At 44.5% G+C, this 14,209-nt stretch overlaps 1 protein-coding gene across 1 annotated transcript in view; it reads right to left on the bottom strand.

The window, feature by feature from the left end:
- The window catches only part of TBC1D5 (TBC1 domain family member 5), a 330,505-nt gene that overhangs the window by 121,506 nt on the left and 194,790 nt on the right, over positions 1-14,209 (bottom strand). The window contains exon 13 of the mRNA XM_075547174.1: positions 5,143-5,249. Coding sequence (XP_075403289.1) covers positions 5,143-5,249 — 107 coding nt within the window. The remainder of the gene's footprint in view (positions 1-5,142; positions 5,250-14,209) is intronic.

The following is a 14,209-nucleotide window of genomic DNA, read 5'->3' as shown; positions in this document are numbered from 1 at the left end:
TACAAAGATAATGTATACATATGATTTTATATATATATACATGATTCTGTTGAAACACTGCAGGGAAATGTTGTAGATAGTCACTGGTGTTACACCCTGTGATGCTGTCACGCGGTGGATACTGTGTATTTTCTTGAAAGAGCTATTATACAGGCGACTTTTAGGTCTTCACTGACGCAAGAAAGATTACAATGGCATGGCTAGAATGGAACATTTTCTAGCATCATTTTACCTGCCCCGTTACACGCTGTGGTCCATTTACCACTTTTCAGTTCCGATACCTGACAGTTTACCAAAGTCTTTGGACTTTAACAAAAATATTGCATGCTTCAGAATATAGTGTGTTTTTTTTGTTGCTTGTCATTAAATGGATAGAAATGTAATGACCTGCATAAAAACTTGGTTCAGACGCTTTATTATTTAAAAAGACAAAATCTAATATAACTTCAGACAAAAACCCAATCAGAATTGGCCCAACAAAGCATTTTACATTACATTCTTTATAGTAAGCTTATGTATACAAGAATAACTATGAGATTTAATGGTCTTATTTCTAGCAAATTTTCTTCCATAAACCATAACAGTCACAGCTCACAGGGATGCTCTCAAATGTACCAGGAATATTTTCTGGAATATTTTAGTCTTCGAAACAAAGGGTAGCTGTCAAACTCTTACCGCATAATCTAAAATGGTAATTCCCGTGCTGTATTTCATTGGTAATAAGTCTTTGTGATAAGGTTAACACTTCAACCCACAGCACAGAGAGGAGAGCACCAAAAATGAAAATTACTTTGCTTATGTTTTCGTATTAGAATTTTATTTGCTAAAGGGTAAAAACAGATTTGCAAAATTCACAGTTAACTTAAAACAATAGTTTAAAACCTTTTATTCCTAGCCCTTACTGCCTTCAGGAAGGCGAGAACATCTGGTTACTTAAGGAACACAATATGTTCACATTTTCTATGACTTTTGTTTCTAATTGGGTTTAATTTTTTTTGAAAATTTGAACAACTAGTTAGAACAATGTTTTTTAATCGCTTCATATTTTTTCAGACTGTCCTCTTTCTACCCCTCCACTTCATTCACTGGATTGTTCTGGAAATCTGCTCAGTGGGACTAATTTGATCAAGAGTAGCAAATGAGAATTGGGATTGGGAGCTGAAGAGGTAAACTTGGACACTAGTGACAGTGTGCAGAGTGTAAGACATTGCAAATAGGTACTTGATATGTTGGCTCTTCAGGCAGCACAGGCTTGCAACAATTTCACGTGCTTCTAGGTTCGCTTAACTAGGTGGCAGTTCCTCTCACTGCCTGTGCAACTAAACGTGTATTAAAAGCAGCAGTTGGGCTGAGAAACGCCAGTCACTACTGCTCCGTGGTTAGCAACAGGAAGGGAGCTCCAGCTCTTAGGGACGGCAGTCTGAGCCGGAGGTCCATCGCTGGCTCTGCCCCTGACCCTAAAGAATAGGTCTCTGCACTTCACTTTCTCAGTGTGTTCTCCATGAAAAGATGAAGTGAAAAGTCTCTTATTTCTCTCCTCCGTTCTGAAATGTTGACAGTTCAAGTGAAGTGTACAATGCACATATTCTTTGTCATTCCTTCTTCTCCTATAACACGGGAAGGCAATACCAGTTTTAAAAATTCTGACACTCAGCGTATTTAGGAACTCGGTGCCCTTTAAGTTTAAGTTGGAAGTCAATTCACTACCTTGATAAAAATGGCAGCTGACAAATTTGCACTTGGCCCTGGCTTCTGCAGATACGTGTCCTAGAAACCTGCTGGGCAAATGCGGTCTGCCTTGACTAGTCAGTGGAGTGCGCTGGAAAGAAGGTTCGTGTTTGAGTCAGAATTCAAGCCTCCCATTATTAATAGTAATTCACACGAGAAATGAAATGAATTGTTAAAAAGAATGGCCCCAAGGACAGTGAGAATAATGGGCCGAATGAATCTGCGAAGAGTTGATCTCTAAGGTCCGTGCTCGGCAGATGGAGGCCAGCCAGAGGTGTGCTGAACGGAAGTCCTGGAAATGTACTTCCAGCAGGCCATGGCCGTTGGAAACCCAGTGGGGCACAGGGTGCTCAGGCAAACCCGGGGAGCGCAGGAGCCCGAGCCAACACGGGGCTGGTGGGATCGAGGTGGAGCGCACATGCTATGTGAGCCTGGGGCGCCGTACTGAGCAGCTCGAATGGACGCTGAGGATCTGCAAGGAGGCGCTTGAGCAAACGTGTGAGCCAGGGAGCTGCTCCAGCGAGAGGCCTCTGGATGGTCACAGACTTTTGATCCTGAGCTTGGAAACCTGTGCAAAAGGGGTGACCCTGTTCTTACAGGCCCGTTATTTCAGTCGATTCAGATGAGCAATCTTTCCACGTCAAGATGAGCTCTGATATCCCACCACTGGAGCGCCGTGTCTCAAGCTCCAAGTAAACAGTGCGGGTTTTCGCCGGGGCCGTTTCCTCTGGGGCTTATGGATGGCGGGCAACCAAGTGCTTTTCTGAGGGCTGACAATGAATTTCTGAGGGCCTAGAGCGCCTCACTGTGTCCAGTCTGTCGGCAGCACCCAGCACCAGTCACAGGACGCTGGGCCACGGGAAAGGGCGCTTTCGGGCCTCGCGTCTCATCTTCGAACTTGCACACTTGCTGGAAACTTGTTTATTCACTCTGAGCTTTTGGTAAGCATTCAAGGCGGATTCAAGTACTTTAAGTGTTTTGCTGTTGTTAATAAGGAGACAATACGGGTAGCACTGGGTTGTTTGGAATTTTAGAAATCGGGTCTCAGTGCCACCTTCCCGCCTGTTTCCCTCCTCCCCCCGCACAAACAGCTTCTTCTTTTTTTACAATGAACATGAACTCTGCTGACAACTCTGTCTTATGTAGACCTCCACGGCGGGGGGGGGGGGGGGGGGGGGGGGAGACACTTGCTGGTTGGTTTCCTGCTCCCCGCCCCCGCCCCTACTTGTACCTTTGCTACGTCGAATTGGTTCTTGTTGGTCCTCTGCGGTCAGTTCTTCTACAGTAAGACAAAGGGTGCTCTGGCTGGGGGCATCATCAGAGAGAATTTAATCCGGCTTCCACATGTCACAAAGGGACAGTACTACTCAGCAAGTATGCGTTTCCCCCAAGTGCACAGGGGACGTGGTGGAGCCCCGGTTTGACCCGCGGTTGGTCTCCTAACTCGGTCTCTGTGCGGGCCACGGCACTGCCATGGACACGCGATGGGCGCCGGTGTCGAGTGCCACTCGGTAGTTACTGCTGGACACGTGGCTATGGGATGCAATTAAGTATGGCCGTCGGAAGGCCCCTTCAGGGCACACCGCTTTCGCTGCATGATCTCCAAATGCCATCGTCCATGAGCCTGCTCTCTAGGAGCCTTTTCGGCGTGACGCCCTTCACACCGCGTGTCTTACACCGACTTCGCCAGAAGTAGCTGGCGAAGGCCGGCCTTTTTGTATCCTTATCTTGATCAAGTTTTACTTGGCAAGACTATGGTTGTAAAGGTGAGGAATTCTCATTTTTAGATATTTATGCTCTATTTTTTCAAAGCCTAGACTACTTTTCTAATGCTATAGGGCTTGTATCATTATGCTTTTAGATTCTGTACACTTTAAAAATATTCTATCAAAATCACATGAACATAATAGTGCATTTAGATTCTGGTGACAACACCAATGAATTTAGGAAGAGAGTATAAAGATTACCAGGATTGATACATTAAATAGTCGTTTCTCCACATGATTGAAATAAACTAATCACACAAGTCGAAATTCCAAATTTCTATTTAAGCAATTTGCCCCACTATCTCTGACTCCAGAAACTCCGAATGCTAAACAGACTGAGCTGCCTGAAGTAGGTTTCATCGACCAGCAGCTCCACACATGCTTCTTCTTGTAGTATTTCTTAGACTTGTTTTTATTGTTAAACACACTCAAAGCCTTGCATATACATTATTTAATAAGACTATGCATATCGAATTTTTGTTCCCTACAGGGGTGCCAAACTTTACCCCAAACCACCAACTCGGCAAATACACAAAACAAAACCAACATCCCCCAAATGACAACTTTGTATCCTTCCTTACGTCCCAGAGGGATTTCTGATGCTTAGTCAAATTGCTTGATGTAAGAGAAGTTACATCGGAGATGTACATTTCTAGCAAAATGACTATAGCCGTAAGGTAATAACTTCTTTTTTCTTAATCAGAGAATAAAGAGTATATACTCAAATGTTGAAGTTAACAACCGAGGAAAGGGCAGAAATTCTTCATTTTCAAGATGTACGGTGAACTTGGAGGATCAAGTTTATCAGACAGAACTTGGCACCGTAATCAATAGACAGACTGACTCAAAGACAGTTCGACAACTGCCAACTTGACTGCTGGGAGGTCTGCCAAAGAGCCAAAGGCTGGGATTACCATCCATGCCTGGCATTCTCACACTTGTGTGTGAAGCTTTCTCTCTCACACGCCAGCCAATATTTTTGTTTGGCTCCAAAGCAGAAACGATTCACAGATTTTTTTAGATCTTTAAATGTTCTTATTTTCAAGAAATACAACATTAGTTGTAAAAGAGCACACTTTTGTTCTGAAGTGTAAAGAAAATTTTGGTGAGTGGCTCTAGGCTCAAATAGAGAAATAATCAGTAAAGTCTATTTAAACTTCTATCTTAGTAGGTTACCTGTAGCCCACAAAATAAGAAGTACATATTCATAAGGTGAAATAATGTAGTATTGTATTGTACCATAAACTCTTTTAGAACTAGCCCATTTTACCGGTCTAACTAGCCTATTTTATAGGTCTGTCACAGGATGCTGGCGGCCCTCGGGGTCTACTTGGCTAAGTCATCCATGAGAGGGCGTCGCATCATGGTGATGCAGTGTGGGTGGAAGCGGGGCGGTTGGTAACTACTGCAAGTTACGAGCAAGGCAGGGGAGCAGAACAACCCATCTTGGGGACAAGAAGTGTTTGCTCTGCTTGCTCCTGGCAGTGTCCACTTCATTGACCCATGGAGATGTGGCTAACGAAGCACACACGGATCTTGGCTCAAAACACCGAGGTACATTCGAACCTGTTTCGCATTCTTGGGAGTCCAATAGGGAATCCGTTTCTTCATGAGTTCAAATGGTGAACCTCCTACTTAGAAAGCTTACCTTTGGGTCTCGAAGGAACAGCGCCTTAAGGATCAGCGAGTGTACATCCCCCATGGGTGGGTAATGCATCAGAAGACCCAGGCAGGTCTGGTAGTTACTGGAGATCACTAAACGAGAGGGGAAACATAATTCAGAAACAATAGAGTTTAATATATTTTGCATTACTACAAGTGTAGAAACTACAACTTAGCCATTCCAAGAAAGCAAACCAGTAATTTGAGTGAATGGCTAAGAGGAGCTAGGGAGAAGGGATTCCTACTGACTGTCCTTTGGAGCAGCCCGCTGAATCAGGGGGTCTGGAAGGAAGAACTTCAGGATGTGTGCCTGTAATATCCACGCACAGAAGTGTGCACACTTACTGCTATTTCTATGGCTTCCTTTAAATGCCCCTTGCATTGCTGTTTAGAAATTAGTAACAAAAATGTTCTGAATGGGAAACAGCCAGTACAAAAACCCTTAAAATATTTACCTTGGCTACTCTACAAAACTTCCATGTTATATTTAATCATTATATAGATAAAATATTATATATTTTAAAATTAAAAGAGAAAATTTCTTCCTATTTCCCCTTCCCGCAAAGTGTAGTAAGATATTTACGGAGACTATTTGGAGGCAACGTGTCAGAATCTTCATATATAAGTCTCACTGTGGTTCCTTACAATGTCAATTCCCCCCCAAATCACCTAATTAGGAGTGCAATTGTTCCGTGCATCTTTGGAGGCAGGTCTATGTAAACTCCTTCATTTCTCGGCAATCCATCTGCACTGCTGTCACACTTGGGCCCCTGAATGATGCTTTCTGTGAGCCACACTGCCTGCCTCCCCAGCACTGACTCTGAGGAAAGTTTACAGTGACGGCAACTTCGCGGGGTCATCACCAAGCCCGTGTCGCCAATCAGAAAGGTTTAGTTGAAAACATCTCCCGTAGGAAAAGGACTGTGATTTGATTGCAAGCGATACAAATCGCCCAAGAAACACTTAGGTTCTTAGATGCCTTTTCTTCTTCGGTTGAAAAATGCACTGCTCCCTTGCTGTAGCTCCCCACCCGCCCCTTTCCCATGAGGATTACAGGGAAAGGAGACAGGACTGGGCAAAATGAATAATTATAATCTATGTAAGGAACCACTTTATCATCTTCATTTCCGTTGCTGATCTGACAGCTCGTAATTTCATACATCTGCTTTCATTTGTGAAGCACTCACTTACCCTACCCCTTTCTATATCTGTTCCCACTCTTCTCTTCTTGTTCGCTCATTTTTTCATATGCATAAATGGCTACCTGTTGTCCTTTTCTACCTAGAATTCCAAAAGCTAGGACACTGAGCAATGTGTATAGTATAATGTGTTCACAAAGAGTTTTCTTTGAGGTCTACCAAGTAAATAGAGCCTAGACAATCAATTCACCTTATAACTGGCTTTCCAAAATCTTATAATGGTTGTATATTAGTAACTGGTCCAAGAAAGGCAAGGGAGTTTAACAGGGTTCTAGCATAGGTTTGAATCCTGGGGTCCCCACTTAAACCTTCCAAAAGGCTGCCTGAAGATTAAATGACATCATCTTTGTATGTGACCATTTATAGCAGCTTCTCAAACCCTTAATTTGCTGATGAAAAAAAGTCTACCTCATTCAGTCCAGTCATTGTTTGTTGAGTACCACGACAGGCTCTTGTGGTGGGAAATGTGGTTATGAACAAAAGTGTCCCTACGACACTCAGCGCAGAAGGGCAAGTGTGCAGCACAACAAGGGCTCTCACTCCTACCGCTGAGATAATGATGAACCATTGAAGGCTTACTGTGGCCAGGCCCCACTGTTCATTCAATTCCGTCACTACACTTACTCACCCCTGCTTCACAGATGAGAAAACAGATGCAGGGAAATAGGAAGTGATTTTCCCAAGCTACACAGGGATCGGTGTCGCAGTTGGATTCGAATCTCAGAAAGTCTAGCTTTTCTGGTTTTGTGTGAATACATGATTTTGTTTAGGAAGGCACTGTTCAGAAATGAGATTAACAGATGCTAACAGTTATTATAAATAGTAAGCGGATAGCTATTACTGCTCTTGGGCAGGAGTTTTCAATGGCTGATTTCAGGAAGGGGAAAATAAAGCTGAGTGGTATCTACGAAAACATTCGTTGTTCGATGCCATCGAGTTGACTCCCACCCATAGTGACCAGAGACACAACAGAAGGAAATGCTGCAGGGTCCTGCGACATTCTCACAATTGCTCCTATGCCTGAGACCATTGATGGAGCCACTGTGTCAATCCATCTCGTGGGGGGCCTTCTCCTCCTCTCTGCTCCTTCCTTCCCAAGCATGATGCCCTTCCCCAGGGACTGGTCTCTCCGGACAATCTATTCAAAGTATATAACATGAAGTCTTGCCATCCTTGCCTTCAAGGAACACTCTGGCCTGACTTCTCCCAGCATAGATTGGTTGTCCTGTTAACAATCCATGGTACTTTCGATACTCTTCTCCAGCACCACCATTTCAATGCCTCCGTTCTGCTTCTGCCTTCCTTATTCAATGTCCAACCTTCGCAAGCCGTGAGGTGATGGAGAATGCCATGGCGTGGGTCAGGCGCCTGTCAGCCCTGGGACATCCTTGCTTTTCAATACTCTAAAGAGGTCTGGTGCAGCAGGTTTACCTAATGCAGCACATCTTTTGACCTCTTGTCTGCTATTCTTTAATATTGATTGCGGATTCAAACAAGTCAAAATCCCCGACTTCAACCTTTTCTCCAGTTACAGAGATGTTACCTATTGGTCCAGTTGTGAGGAGTTTGGTCTTCTTTACATTGAGTTGTAATTGTCATCCACACTGAAGGCTGCAATCCTTGATCTCCATCAGCAAGTGCTTCAAGTCCTCCTCACTTTCAGCAAGCAAGGTGGTGTCAGCTGCATGGATCAGGTTGTTCATAAGCCTTCCTCCAATCCCAGTGCCACATTCTTCTCCAGAGAGTGCCGCTTCTCTGATGATTGGGTTTGCATTCCGATTGAACACGTATGGTGAGAAAATACAACCCGACACACACCTTTCTGGCTTTAAAACCATGCAGGAGTCCCTTGTTCTGTTCTCATTTCTGCCCTTTGAGCCACGTTCAAGTTCCTCTTGGGCAGTGAAGTGAAGTGTTCTGGGATTTCCATTCTTCTCAGGGTGGTCCACTGTTCATTGCGGTCACACAGTCAAATGCCTTTGCACAGTCAGTGAGACACAAACATCTTCTCTTCTCCAAGAGCCACCTGACACCAGCAGTGATCGCCCTTGTTGCATGACCTCTTCCGAATCTGGCCTGCACCTCTGGCAGTTCCTTGTCAATGTACTCCTGCAACTGTTGATGGATGATCCTAAGTAAATTTTTCCTTGTGTGCGATATCAATAGCATTCTATAGTCTGAACATTCTGTTGGGCCACCTTGTTTCAGAATGGGCACAAATATGGATCTCTTCCAGTCAGTTGGCATAGAAACTGCCTCCCAAATTTCCTGGCGTAGATGAGGGAATGTTTCCAGTACTTCAACTTGACACATTTCAATGGGCATTCCATCAATTCCTGTAGCCTTGGTTTTGGCTACAGCTTTCAGTGCAACTTGAGCTTCTTCTTTGGGTACCACTGGTTCCCGTTCATAGGCCACGCCCACGGGACGCTGTGGGTTCTTTCCATCTGCTTTGGATGCTTCCTGCATCAGTCAATATTCTGCCCATGGAATTTTTCAAGATTGCAATTTGAGGCTTGAATTTTTTCTCGAGTTCTTTCAGTTCCAAAAATGCTGAGTGTGTTCTTCCCCTTTGGTTGTCTAATTCTAGGTGTTTGCAGATTTCATTATGACATTTGGCTCTGTATTCTTGCCCTTGGAAGTCTCTATTCAGCTCTCCGACTTCCTCCTTTCTTCCATTTGCTTTAGCCGCTCTTTGATGAAAAGCAAGTTTCAGAGTCTCTTCTGACATCCACTTGGATCTTTTCTTTCTTTCCTGTCTTTTCAGCGATCGGTTTGCTTTTTCAAGGACGGTGGTCTTGAGGTCCTCTCACAGCTCAGCAGGTCTCCTGTCGCCAGTGCTGGATCAGTCCGAGCTATCCTTTATGTGTCCTCCCTAGTGGACTGGTTCCCATTCTCGTCAGCTTTGTCCTGAGCATATGGATGAGCAATCAGCCTGGTTTTCGCTGCTGCTACTGAGCTTATCCATCACGTCATCCCACCTACGTAGTCAGTATGATGTCTGCGCATTCCACCTGAGAAGTTCATGTGTGTAGTTGCCTTCTGTGTGATTGAAAAAGGTCTCTGCTAGGAACATGTCATTGGTTTTGCAAAATTCAATCGTGTGCTCTCTGGCTTCATTTCTATCACCAAGTTCCTATTTTCCAACCACTGGTCATTTCTGTTTAAAATGATTGTATTCCAATCACCAATAATTATCAGTGCACCTTGATTGATTGTCGTTTGTTCAATTTCTGACTGACGTGTTGGTAGAACTCTTCAATGTCTTCGTCACTAACTTTTGTGGTTGGTGCATAAATCGGAGTAATAGTTGTGTTGCCTGGATTTCCTGGAGAGCAGATAGATAGATCCTGTCTCAGACAGCCTTGTACTTACGCTGGATTTAGCAAGATCCTTCCTGACAATGGATGTCTAGTCATCGCCCTGGGTTTGTTATTCCCGGCGTAGTCAAGCATAGGATTTTCTGATTCCAAATGGCCCGCAGCGGTCCATTTCAGTTCCCTAATGCCCAGGATATGGATCTTTAGGTGTTCCACTTCTTTTCGGACTACTTCCCACTTTCCTAAAGTCACACTTTGCACATTCCAGGCTCTGATCATTAGAACATTTTGGTTTGTTTGTTTGTCCTTGACTTGAGCGGTGCCCTGTCAGCAAATGAGGATCCCGAAACCTCCACGCCCCCACAGGCATTACTCGGCTCATCACCACGGCCAATTCCCCTCCAATTAGTCAGTTCCTTGTCAGGTGCATTTCAAGTGCCCTTGGACCTGAGGGCCCCATCCCCAGGCATATCTCAGACGATGTTCTGCTTCCTCTGTTTAGGCTTTCAATATCTGACAATGCTTCAAAGCTACACAATGAATCCTTCTTTGTTGTCTGTTCTTGGTCTGGAAGCTCTGCTGCTGAAAATGGTTCACTTTGGGTGAAATACCAGGGGCATAGCTTCCAGCATCATGCCAACACACAGGCTACCACAGTACCACAGACTGAAAGACGGGGGCAGTAAGAAAGCATACAAGGTTAGCAACCAGGAGAGAGATTAGAATGTTATGCTAGGCACTGCTTCTTTGTGTGAATTTAGGTAAGCTACTTCACTAAACTTTTATTTCCCATCTGCAAAATAGAGACAATAGTGCTGAGTCCATCTGCAGGGTTCCTGGAAGGGTGTTGGCAATACAAGGTGGGGTCTTCCCTCCTCTTGCTTAATTCTTCTTGGCTGAGGAGTGCCACTTCTGTGCTTGATGCAGGGCTGGCTGTTTATGGACATGGGCCACCGTGATTCTTGAATCGCTTGAGGGACTGGTCTAAACAGTTCCACTTGTAGGAACAAACCAAAAAGGGTGAAGTCAGTAAAAATAAGTATATAGAACTAAGTTATTTGTTTAGAGCAGCCGTTCTCAACCTGTGGGTCCCGACCCCTTTGGGGGTCGAATGACCCTTTCACAGAGGTCGCCTGATTCCTCACAGTAGCAAAATGACAGTGATGAAGTAGCAACAAAAATAATGTTATGGCTGGGGGGGTCACCACCACATGAGGAACTGTCTGAAAGGGTCGTGACCTGAGGAAGGTTGAGCACCCCTGGTTTAGAGAAAGTTAATACAGAATGGATCCGTGGCCCTTGCATAACTCAAAGTTAACTCTACTCATAATCAAAACACTTCGAAATGAAACTTTGCCCTTCAATTACTTAATTGCACATTGAGATACATCTTTTCATGGCAGCAACATGAACTAAGTATTACCATAGAAAGCAAAGTTAAGTGCAAATGTCTTTTACTTTAAAAAAAATAGCTACCACTTATTAGGCATCTAAGTGTTCAGCAACACACCATATATTTTACAGTCTATTAGTCCTCAAAACCCCCCTATTAGGAAAAGTATTATTTTCAATTCCTTGGAATCAGTCTTCCCCTAGTGTGTGTCTCTCTGTTTCATTACTTAATAACTCAGAAGCTATTGGGTTTGGGATTTATTCTCCCCTGGCATGACTTCATTATGAAAACAAAATGGAAAGTCCTATTTCCAAACAGGGTCACATTCATAGTTACAGAGGTCAAGACTTCAGTACATATTTTGGGGGAACACAATCAATCCACAGCATCCTACACTTTAGCCTCAAAATTCATGTCCTTCCCATGCGCCAATCACATTCACCTCATCACATCATCCCCAAGACTTCATTCCAGCACCAACTCTCTGTCCCAACTCTCATCTTGTGGAACGTCTACATCAAGTATTAGGTGACACTCTGGGAGCGTTCCGTCCTGGGGCACAACTCCTTTCCAACTATGGACCCGTGCTACCCAGACAACAATCTGTTTCCACAGGACATTAGTGAAACAGGCATGCAGTAGAGCGTCACATTCTCAATGTGAGGAACCGCGAGGGATGCAGGGACCAGAAACATGACAGGCTCCATTAACTTGAAAACACCCCTGTTTCCCAGGCACATTTGGGCAATGGCCTTGCATAGGCACACACTGGGATAGGGACGGTGACCTCTTGGTCTGGGAAGGGGCATTCCTTGGCCCACAGAGCATCAGTCCACTCTCTGGAGCTGAAGTGGTGGTGACTCCTTTCTTGGAAACCTAGGGGTGGTGGTACCACTCTCTGAAACCAAGGAGCAGTGACCCTAACCTCCCTCTTTAGGTGGCTCCACATAACAGACAAACTGACATCTCAATTGCTCCCAGGAGTGTCTTTTCCTTTGCTGGAAGGCCATATTTCACAACCAAATAGCTCAATTTAGGTGGTTTTCACAGGGGTCGCCTGATTCATCCCAGTAGCAGCATGACAGTGATGAAGTAGCCACGAAAGTGTTATGGTTGGGGGGTCACCCCCACACGAGGAGCTGTATATGAAAGGGGCGCAGCATGAGGAAGGTTGAGAACCACCGTGCTACAGAATCCCGGGAGGCACACCGTGCCCCTTCATCCGTGCCCTTTGCTTCCCAGTCACACTGGCATCAGCCACACGCTGAATCTCTCGAGCAAAATATGTAGCCGTACCCTCGGTGTCCCTTCTAGGCGTGCTTTTAAAAGTTTGATAACAGTATTTTCTAAATGTTCTCTGTTTTATTTGGCAAACATAATTTCTCAATTTATCTTTCTGCGCCCACATTTTACTCTAAACAACAAAGAGAAACCATGTTGAATCATCAACATTTCACTGAGACATTTATTTCCTCAGCTAAGTGTCCAAGTGCATCACTTCCAACCTATACTTTGCACAGAACATTCAAACGTACCTCAGACAAGCCATTCGTCACTTTATAAAGAGGGTCCCCCTCCTTCCAGCGTCCAGTAACATGCTCATCATTTCCTTGTAAGCCTCGCCAGAAACACACTTAGTGCCGACCTTTCGATGGACATTGTGCTCATGGGGTTGGAAGCTTTCCCCAGTTTGACTTCGGAGCACGCATCGGAATGGCCTTCTTGTGAACGGCCCTGGGAATCTGTTTTCTTGGAATCTGTTTTCTCCAGGGGTAACTCTGGCATGACCTCGCTGACAGCAAACTAAAACCACTATTTCCAAACAGGAACACATCTACAGTTACCAGGGCCTGAACTTCAGTACATCTTTTGGGTAGACAAAATTCAACCCTGGCAACCAATGCAGTGGCAGACACCACACCCAGACTACTCTCACATCCCGGTGGGGGGTGGGGGGGAAGACACTTCAACACAAAACAGTGGGTATGAAGATCTAGACAAGAAACAATAGGCCAGATGAACCGTTTTTGTCTCTCTTACTTTATAATCCAAATAATTAACGCTATACACTAGAGATTAGTTAAATCTAAATACAGATACAAGTAAGTCAATATTATTCCATCATACATTGAGATATTTAATGCCTTACCAGGAAGTTTAGATGGCTGACAGAAATGGCTGCAGCCTAGAAGTTAGTCAAGCGTTAATATTCCTGTACTTTCATTAGACTACATAGTCATTTATTCAATAAACATTTATTAAATAGCTATTTGGCCCCAGTTCTGAGATACACAAGTCATAAGGACATTAAACAGCTTTTTTTGGAAATTTCAGTGGAGGAGAGAGAAAAAATTAATTGAAATTCAGAATAGAGCTGATATAGTGGTGCGTACTAAGGGGTAACAACTCTTTGAATAGAAGATCGTGAAGGGGAACCGATCACAAGGACAGGAGCTGCTTAGAACCCCTCCCAGGGGGATGGACAACAGAAAGTGGGTGAAGGGAGCCACTGGTCAGTGTAAGACATGACAACATAATTTATAAATTATCAAGGGTTCATGAGGGAGGGAGGGAAAATGAGCAGATATCAAGGGCTCAAGTGAAAGAAAATGCTATGAAAATGATGATGGCAACAAATGTGCCGGGCACGATGGACGGATGTATGGAGTGTGTAAGAGCTGTACGAGCCCCCAATAAAATGATTAAATTAAAAAAGAGAAGACTGTATGGTCAGAAAGGGAGTTGGCCAACAGTGTACAGAAGGACACAGGACGAGCAGTGAGGGGTCACCTGATGGACGGGGTGAGAAAGGCAGGTGGAGATCCGCCTGGAATGCAGGAGGTGGAATTTCATTTCAGCTGCTGTTGCTTCACATTCATGGGCGGGTTTTAAGCAATGAGATGACAGTGACAGTTCAGACTGAGGCACTGGCACAGGACTGGGAGGGGGAGGGGAAGGAGGAAGGGAGGGCAGGGGCCATGGCAGAGGAGGGGCTAGAAGAAGGAAGAACGAGCTACAGGGTACAACAGGCAGAAACGACATGAAAAAATGGGTAGATGTTGTATATGGTTAGGGTTCTGGGGACTGTGCTCATATGCGACAAGCCCAAAGCAGACAACAAACTGCCCAAATAATGAACAA

Source organism: Tenrec ecaudatus, chromosome 4, assembly GCF_050624435.1.
Source record: "Tenrec ecaudatus isolate mTenEca1 chromosome 4, mTenEca1.hap1, whole genome shotgun sequence".
In the NCBI taxonomy this organism is placed as follows: Eukaryota; Metazoa; Chordata; class Mammalia; order Afrosoricida; family Tenrecidae; genus Tenrec; species Tenrec ecaudatus.
The sequence above is the reverse complement of the archived record's forward strand: the minus strand, read 5'-3'. Positions and strand labels throughout refer to the sequence as shown.